This window comes from Coloeus monedula (genome assembly GCF_965178545.1).
Source record: "Coloeus monedula genome assembly, chromosome: 4".
Classification (NCBI taxonomy): Eukaryota; Metazoa; Chordata; class Aves; order Passeriformes; family Corvidae; genus Coloeus; species Coloeus monedula.
In genome coordinates, this window is record NC_138784.1 from 27,927,635 (window position 1) to 27,936,755 (window position 9,121).

Below are 9,121 nucleotides of genomic sequence, written 5' to 3' on the forward strand. Positions count from 1 at the left end.
GAACATTCATTGTATTTCATGTAAAGGCAACACATGGTATTCAGGGAAGTTGGTTAACAGTTTCTCCCCGTCATCTCTGAGGTGGATGAATGTGATATTCCTTTCATTTTGCTCAGACACCTCAATGCACTCAGCCTGGCTATGTCTGCTGGGTCACCCTCTCTTCCCCAGTACAGATATTCAGCATACTTGAAATGGTAGAAGCTGACCTATTGGTCCACTGCCCTGGCTTTCAGAAATGGTTCTTCCATGCTGAGTGAGCTGTTGGGATGTTGTGAGGAGGGCAGAGTGCTCATAACCCCTCCCCACAGATGCATGCTGGGAAAAGGTGGGATCCGTAAGGCTAGGTGGGACAAGTGGTGTGACGGTCCCTCCTGTTCGTGTGTCGTAGATGGAGCTGCTGAAGGGACTGCCACTGCGCCGTACTTTCCTGGCTGTCATCCTGAACCTGCTGGCTCTCACCCTCTCCACCACTGCCTTGCTGGGCAGCTACTGGTGCACCGGGACCCAGAAAGTACCCAAGCCTTTGTGTGGGAAGACCAAAGCCTCCCAGTGCGTGGGTGTCCCCATGCCATCTCATGCAGATGCTAGCAATGTTTCGTCTGAGGACATAGTGCACTACAGCTGGGAGACCGGAGATGACCGCTTTGCCTTCAGATACTTCCACACAGGGATGTGGCTTTCCTGTGAAGAGAGCATGGAAGGGCCAGGTAGTGTGTTGCTCAGGCAGCCACAACTTATTCCCTTGTATTTACTCCACAGAAGTTTGAAACTGAAAGGTGGGAGGCTGACAACACTTGGGAGAAAAGTCTTCTTCCTTTTCCTAGATGGTATCAGCCCTGGGCACTGGTGTGGTCAGTATATTTCTGCCCTTCACTGGAATGTTCACAGAGCAGGGAAACGGAAAATGGTTGTCTCTGGTGTGCCATTTGGCCTGGAATAGGGGCTGTGAAGTGCAAGTGATGGTGGTGATGGCAATGACTTTGTGATGGCACTGTTCATCCTGATGGGAACTGCCATGAGCCTCCTTTTCCTTTCCCCATATCTCCATTCCTACACACAGCTTACTTCATGCTCTTCAGGGTAAATTTGTGCATGTCCTCTCAGAAATTTAAGTACAGTGATTTTATGCAGATGTCAATTTTTAGCTATCACTGTGAGGACTACAATAGTTGGTGTTCTCCTTAAATCACCAAACTGAGTGGTTTTGTGTTATTAAACAGAGACTGGGCTTTTCTTAAAAAACCCCAATAAAACAGAGAAATAGAACTACTACCTTGTAGATACAGAAAAAACCTGGAGGATCTGAACCCAAAGGAACTAAAGCCAGGAGGCAGATTGACCTGAGGATTAGAGCTGCAATACTGTAATTGTTTTTAGTTTTTGTGATATTGTGACAGGTTTCATTTGTGGTTTTTGACCATGTGGGACTGGCACTGTAAATCCTGGAGTGCTGGGGACTGGCTGTGCAACCTGTACTAGAACCATTTGGTGCTTCCCTTCACCCTTGACTTGTTCCTGCCCAGACCTGCTCAAGTCCTTCTGCTGGAACCTGTGCCACACCAGCACAGGTGGGTGCTCTGCAGTGCTCAGATGCCCTTTGCTGCCTGGCACACACATCAAGGATCAGAACTAATCCAGAAGGTGGCCAACAGGGAGATTTGTATCTAAAGATAGAGTGATGAAAGTCACTTTCATCAGGCCTATTCCCCTGAGCCCACCATCCTCCTTTCAGCTCTGCCCAAGTACAAACATCTCACCTTCTTTAACCAAGCCATCCTTCCAGTAAGGTATTTTTCATCTCTGTTGCTGTCAGAGTTTGAAAATAACTAACTGATGAAGAAAAGCAGACAGAAGGAGGGGCTGGAACAGAAGGGAATGTGCTTGAAACTCTCATGTCCTAACAAGTGGGCTGCTTTTTGTTTGTTATGAGCATTTCCAGACAGGCGGTGGAAGGAGATGTGTTTATTTAGGACTGGTTTGGGTTGGATTGTGTTTCCACAATGCTTGTGGGAATGAAACTACATCCCTTGACTGATTTCTCTAAATGACTTATCTGGCCACTGGGCAGTCCTGGAATAACCCCAATGCCTGAAGGAACGCAGAAAGTATGTAACATCTGGATCACAGCAGAACATGGGATAGAGCACAGGGTAGAAGCACAGTCAGTCTCAGTCTCCTGCTTCCTGTAAATCAAGCACAACCCACCCACCACTGTGCATCTTTGAAGCAAGTGCATAGACAATAAAAACAACAAAAAAGGGACTACTCTGAACAAAAGGAGTTTGAGTTGAGCTGGAGAAAGGATTTCATTATTCAGGCTAATCTCAGGATCAGTTTAGATGAGCCGTTACTGAATATCCTCATTAAAGTTCTAGGTGAAGTAGCAAATTGCAAGTTAATGAGAACTGCAGATGGCACTAAACTGGGTAGCATCCTGAGAGCTGTGGATGACAGAAGTAACACAGGAGATTTGGAAAGATTAGAACTGGGGATAGAAATTAAGAAAATGAGATTCCTTTATGAAGCGGAAATGTCTGAGAGAAAATACTGTGCCAAGTGGAGGAGAGGACCCTCAAATGCAGTAATGCAGTATGCAGGGACAGAGACTGACAGATAATAATGATGGACCCTCATCTGAGACAGTAGTTTGCACCTGGCCAACATAAAAAGCCAAAGCAAATATTTAACACCATTTGTTGAAATAGCATGCCTAAAATGTGAGGACCAAGGACCACATTTCTCTATGAGTCTCTGCCACAGAAGGGGGACTCACATCTCTGTCATAAAGTATTTCATTTGGGAAGTTCTTTTTTTGCCTTCTTTTTTGAGAAGCAGTGCTTGAAATGCTCTTCTGAGATTAGGGTGTGTGGGAATTCAGCAGAAGTGGTGGATCTGCACAGTCTGTTACAAGCTACACTCTTAATAGACCTGATCATCAGTAATGTTGTGAATGACTAGCAACAGATTGTTATATCCAGCAGAGGCAAGTAAGATTTATGAATTGCTGAAGCTTTTTTTCTGAAAAGGCCATTTCTAGTTTTGCAGGCAAATGTTGCCTTCCCATCCTTTGCCTCAGTGAAGGTCTGGAAAGAAAGTCAGAAAAAGACCAGGGGTGAGAAGGTCTGATGGGAAGATTCAGGGATGACTGGATGTATGCATTGAAAAGAGTGAGATGAAGAGATTTTCTTTTCCCTTATGTTCCCTACATTGTTTTGTAAACTAAAAGCTTTGGTTTTGTGTTTCAGAAGAGAAATGCCGCAGCTTTATTGAGCTTTCACCACCAGCAGAGAGAGGTAAGAGCAAATCCCTGTATCTCACTGTAGCTACCCAGTGTGCCTCCTTGGGACAGGGCACCTGCTACATTTTGCCTGTGCGGAGACAGCAGGGTGAGTCCCCAAAGAGCCAGGCATGAAATCCTGTCCTCGTGACAAAGATTTCCTCCCAGATGTTCACATAAACCACTGCCGTTTGTGAAGTCAGTGCTAGAAACCTCAGATTCCCTCCCATATGAAGTGTGATTTGTCTCATGTAGTAAGTGTCCTGGTCTGGGGTTGTCATCTTGTTGTTGTAAAGGGAAAGAGGACGGATGCTGCCTCAGGGCAGTTCCTCACACACAGGCTACATATTAACTGAGTGCTTCAGTTTTGGGGTCTAATGTGATGAATCTGGAAGCTGAATCACCTCTTACTTTGTGGTAAATAAACAGGACATCTGAAAGTTTTGTTTTCAAGGTGAAGTCCCTGCCTCATTAAATACAAAACTACATTTGGGTAAGAGAGATCACCCCTCCTTGTCATTATCACATGTTTCAAAGCACCGTGCAGATAGCCTCAGTATACTTTGATGTATGTGTACATATGCTACGGAGATTTTACTTAATGAAGGCTTTTCAATTGATGTGGGCTTGCTAACTATTCCCTGAGATGGAGGCTGGAGGCAAGTTGTTTCAGAAGATGTTCATATGTCAAGGGAAAGGCCTGGGGTGCAGAGCCTGCGTCAGCGTTCAAACCTTGACAGCAAGGGTGTAATAAATGCTGGGGATTTGCAAGCATTATTTTCGCCCTTTCTGTGCATAGTATCATCTTAAGATGGCCGGTGCAGGTGCTATTGTATAGCTGGGTTAGCACTGGACAAGGTGGCGTGACTGCTGATTGTGGGATGGGCTGGGGAGCTGGGTGTGTGCAGAGCAGCTCCACAATACACAGGCAACATTACAAGACCAAATGACATATCAGCAGTGGGAAGCCTGGACTCACAAGGAAGATGATGCAGAGGTCTCTTTGTATGTGTGGTGCCTGCAACCTTCAGAATACTTTTGACAGTCTGACCTTTAATGAAATATTCTCCTTGATGGTGCTGCAGCAAGCAAGTCAGCCCCTTTAAGCAGGGAATGCAGCTCATCTATTTCTGCTAAAGAGCTGGGTGACTCTATGGCGCTAATGATGTTGAGTATTCAAGTCAGTGCCACATTAATGAGGGTTTTCTTCACACTTCTTTTCCCCAGCTGAATGTCTCCTCTACAGCCATTTATAATTGCTAACAGTAGTGTTCACAGTGCTGCTTCATTTGTCAGATTAATGTTTCTTCCTCAGTGAATCCTGTGCTTTTCCACAGCACAGCATTACAGAGTGCCTTTCTTCATTCTCCTCCAATTCCTACTGCACAGCTGTAGAACTCAGCTCAGCTCTGGAATCTGGTATCACTTAAATCCCACTCAAAATCCCAGCATGAAAGTACCTGTACTCTGTTCAAGAAGCAGGGTGAGTGGTCAATGCTACTGCCCTGGCTGGATATCAACCCCAAGGAATGTACTTTCATTCTCATTGGGGTTTCAGTGAGAAATACAGGCTTGCAAGGGGCTTCCTGAATTCCAGAGGCCACATTCCAGTCATGGATGCACCATATAGTTCTTAACTAGTTGAGTCCCAGGTTAAAAGTTGTTTGCTTAATGTTGTGATTAGAGCTCAGATGTGTTCATGGCCAATCTATGACCATTAGGTTTTATGCTAATAGTCAACACCTTCCCCAGTCTTTTTCCTTTTGCTTTCCTCCTTGCTGTTTATGAATAATGCTGGCTTGTTTACAGATGGCATTTTAGTTCCTCTCAGCTCTGCCATGCTAGAGGAGCCAAGCCATCCTGTGTGACAGGCACTCTGTCCCCTACAGCATCCATTGATCCCTTGCTCACAGGCTAGTGAGATTGCTTTTGGGTGTTTGCTGTTTTCCCTCGTTCCCTTCCATCCAAAGGACATCCTTTCAGGATTGGGTTGAGAGAGGGGTGTAATCTCCCTTGAACATGGTTTCATCCGGTGTTCCTGGCAGGAATCCTGTGGCTGTCACTGGGATCAGAGATGCTGTACATCAGCTTGCTGCTCATCAGCTTCATCCTCCTGATGCTGGAAATTCTGCATACTGGCAATCCTGTCTGTGGGATGAAGCTCAATGCTTTTGCTGCTGTCTTCTCGGTGCTGTCAGGTGAGTGTATTACTGTGGTCTTGGAATCTCAGCACTGGAGAGCCTGCTTTCCACTCAAGGCTGAAGTATGCTGCTCTGGCTCCTACTGTAATTGTTTTGCTTTCTTGTCTTTTGTGTCCAGGTCTCCTTGGGATGGTGGCACACATGATGTACACTCAAGTCTTCCAGGCAACAGTTAATTTGGGACCAGAGGACTGGAGACCGCACACATGGGACTATGGCTGGGCATTCTAGTACGTGAGCTCTGAAGCCATCTTCACCTCCCCAACCTTTAGAGCTTCAGCCATGCCACCTGCTTCCTCCTCCTTTCTTGACCTTCTATGTGTTCCAAAGAGACATGGTTCTCTTACTACTAATGTCCTGTCTTTGCCTCACCCAGTTTTAATAAATAGTGGCTGAGCTACTTAAATGAATAGCTACCAAAGGACTGGCAAAACAATGGGGTCACACCTAAACAATTGCCTTCAGCCCTGCTGACTAATCAGGCTTGCCCCTCGGCTGGTTTGCCCTGTTTGGTCTCAGCTCTTCCCTGTGTGCAGAGGCCAGTGTCACACCTGTGATGATGCTCCCAAACACACTCTGGTTTTCTGCAATTTTAGAAAGTTGCATGCTGGTTGGCATCTTCACTAACCAGTGTTAGGCCAAAGGGCCCATTCCTGCAACACCAAGCCTAGACATGTGCCTAAAGATGTGGGCACAGCTCAGCCCCCAGCCAGCAGTCACACCATCTTCTCTAGTGCTGGCCCGGCCATATATTGGCAGCTGCACTGGAGGCCAAGGTCACCTCAAGATGGTATTACGTGCAGGAAGGAGAGAAAGCAGGCGATAGACCACAGCCTCACTTGTGAGCCAGGAAGAGGAGCCACACAAAGCAAGTGGCTCAAGTGGCTTTCTCCAAAGGATAAAGCAGCCAAACACAGCTGATGTGACATACCTGACTTGAGGAACAGTTGGATGAGCCTTGCAGGTCCCCATGGAAAGTGCAAGTTCAGTTTGCAATGCTGTATTGATGACCACATTGATTCTTAAACACCCCAGTGCCGTGTGTCACCCGTGGACATCAAATGCCTGGATGGCAATTTGGTTACACTCAGGTAGACAAGCCTCATGCACAGTAAGAGCAGCTCTGCAATACAGAACTTGCTTCCAAGCTGTGCTCTCCTGCTCTGACCAGTTACAGATGTTCCTGCTGCCTTTTTCCCTCTGTCACTCCCTTCCCTGTGATGTGGATGACCAATATTTATCCCACTGATCTAAGAAGGCTATTGTGGTGGGATAACCCCTAAGAACTAATGCTATTAACCTTAGTCATTCTAGTTCATGTCTGTGCCCAGTAGGTTCTGCCTGGCAAACCAGGGAGAACTGGGGTGTGTCACAGTGTTCCTTACCCTACATGGCTTTTCACAGCATGTGCTTCTTCTGTGTGTCTCTGGTAGCATGGCCTGGGCCTCCTTCACCTGCTGCATGGCCTCTGCTGTCACCACTCTCAATACCTACACCAAGACGATACTGGAGTTCAAAAGGAACCACATCAAGGGATACGATGGGAGCCTCAAGGATCACCCTCAGCACCACCAGTGCTTCATACAGCAAATAAGTGGCTATTATGAGCCCAAAGGCAAGGCCTTCCACTCAGTCTCTGAGGGAGTCGACTTCTACACTGATCTGCAGCAGAAAATACTACAGCGGGAACCAGAGCTGGACCTGGATGAAGTCTTGGCCCAGACAATCGGGGAGGATCGCTGTTAGGGATGAGTGCACAAGAACAGAGCAGTGGGGTTTGGGAGGCACAAGAGCTCTGAACCAAGCACTGGCAAGTTTTGGGGAGCTCTTCCTTTCTCTACAGTTCGGGGAGTGAGGAGGCAGGCACTGGGTCAGGGCAGCTACAGTAGCAGTTTGGGGGTCCTCCCTGGTCATACATAGTGTGATGGATGCCCTCATCTGACAAGGGTGAAACTGGAGGGACATGCTGGTGCCAGCTGTCTCCAAGCACTTTCAGAGTTGAGGCAGATGTCCTAATCCCAGTATTGCACTTGGGAATAGATAGCACCATCCAGATGGCAAATTGCACTGCTGGGTGGTGTCACATTGACCTTCCATCAACCACTCCAGTTCAGTGCTATGGTGAAGGGCATCAGTGTTCATACTGATTGGCTGTCACCCTCTCTGAACACCCTGTTTATTCTTACTTTCCAAGCCCAAACTCTTCTTCTCCCTGCCCCTGGATTAAAAATCCTGCTGCAGTAGAAATAGGGGGTAGCTTTCAGACATCTCTCCCCTCTTTCCTACCTGTAATGACTCCCACTTATTCCCTTCTTGCTTTTTGCCCAAAAATCTCCCATTCTGAGGTACTTTGCTGTCTGCCTCTTTTTACTGTTTCTTCACAATCTTTAAGAATTTGGCTGGACTTTGCTTTTTACATTACTTCTACTCATCGGTTCCTTTTTGCCCTTTGTAAAAATTTTGCAAACAACCCACTAATCAAAACCCCAAGCAAACTGATAATCTCTCAAAGGTGAAACATTGGCTCATATGACACATCATGCTGTACACAGTATTTATTTTGCTTCACTGCAGTTCAAATACATTTTCCCAACAATATACAGACAGACTCTTTATTCACAGTAGGGGTGGGGGGTGTGGGCAGGGTGAATTCACATTAAGGAGGAGCTAACATCACTGCTCTTGAATATCAGTTCTCTCAGGAAGAATCTCAGAAGAGTAACTACTTAGGTAACAGCCGCTTCACCTTTCCCAGCAAGGTGGTGGCTGGACAGGAGGGAAGAGGCACTCCTGTTTAATCCCTCATACATTACTGGTCCTCACACTTTCAGTCCTATTATGCAGCTCTATTAACTAAACACTATTAACACTAAACCCTGTCTGAAGGAAAATGCCAGGCCTAGAGGCATTGCTACAGTTGTGCTAATATGTACAAAGCTATTTACATGAAAATACCATTTAACATATACAAACTGTTCACAGGCTCTGACATTAGGAGATCAGGGCCCAAGGACCAGCCTTGGGGCTTGCAGCTAATCCTGAAGGGCTATCCTGGAAGCTTTATATAGAGATGTGGGATGAGGGGAGAGGGTGATACAGCACAGAGAGGTGTCAAAGGCCCAGGAGAGTAAACCCATGGCTAATGTGCCCATCTGGAAGGAGGGTCGAAGTCTGCTGTCACTTCACCACTCATGGAGAAATGTGGGGAGGCTGGAAGGGCACATGCTAGACAGAAGAGTCCTTTGCAATCCTCATCTCAGCCTGGCTCTGCTTAATGTCAAAGGCCAAACTTAGAATGGCATACTAGGAATGCAGTTCCTATATTGTTGCCCTAAACTGTGGGGAACTACTGGGGCACCAAAATGATTCCTTTCTATACAGTCTTTTCTATGACAAGAAAATTCATACAGATGCTCTTCAAATGCAATACAGGAGAATGATGGCACACTCTGGGGCACAGTTCAAAACACCTAACACACTGTGAGCAAATGTGTCCCAGGGGTACCTTGTTCTTCCTGGAGCTACACACAGGGCTAGGCTGGCAAGGGAATGGCAATATTGAGCCCAGAATAGGGTTAAAATGCACAGAAAAGCTTTCTAGTTCTGTCTCTGTCTGAGCCTCTAAATCCTGAAGCAGCAG

The 9,121-nt window shown here is 46.5% G+C and overlaps 1 protein-coding gene across 1 annotated transcript; it reads left to right on the forward strand.

Annotated features, from left to right (window-relative positions):
- Positions 1–391: 391 nt before the first annotated feature.
- GSG1 (germ cell associated 1) lies at positions 392–7,227 on the forward strand (the record flags this gene model as incomplete). The annotated part of the gene is made up of 7 exons (XM_082279862.1): positions 392–710; positions 1,527–1,571; positions 3,041–3,115; positions 3,249–3,296; positions 5,326–5,478; positions 5,600–5,711; positions 6,915–7,227. The coding sequence occupies 7 exons, from the start codon at positions 392–394 to the stop codon at positions 7,225–7,227; spliced, it is 1,065 nt and encodes a 354-aa protein (XP_082135988.1).
- Positions 7,228–9,121: the final 1,894 nt, after the last annotated feature.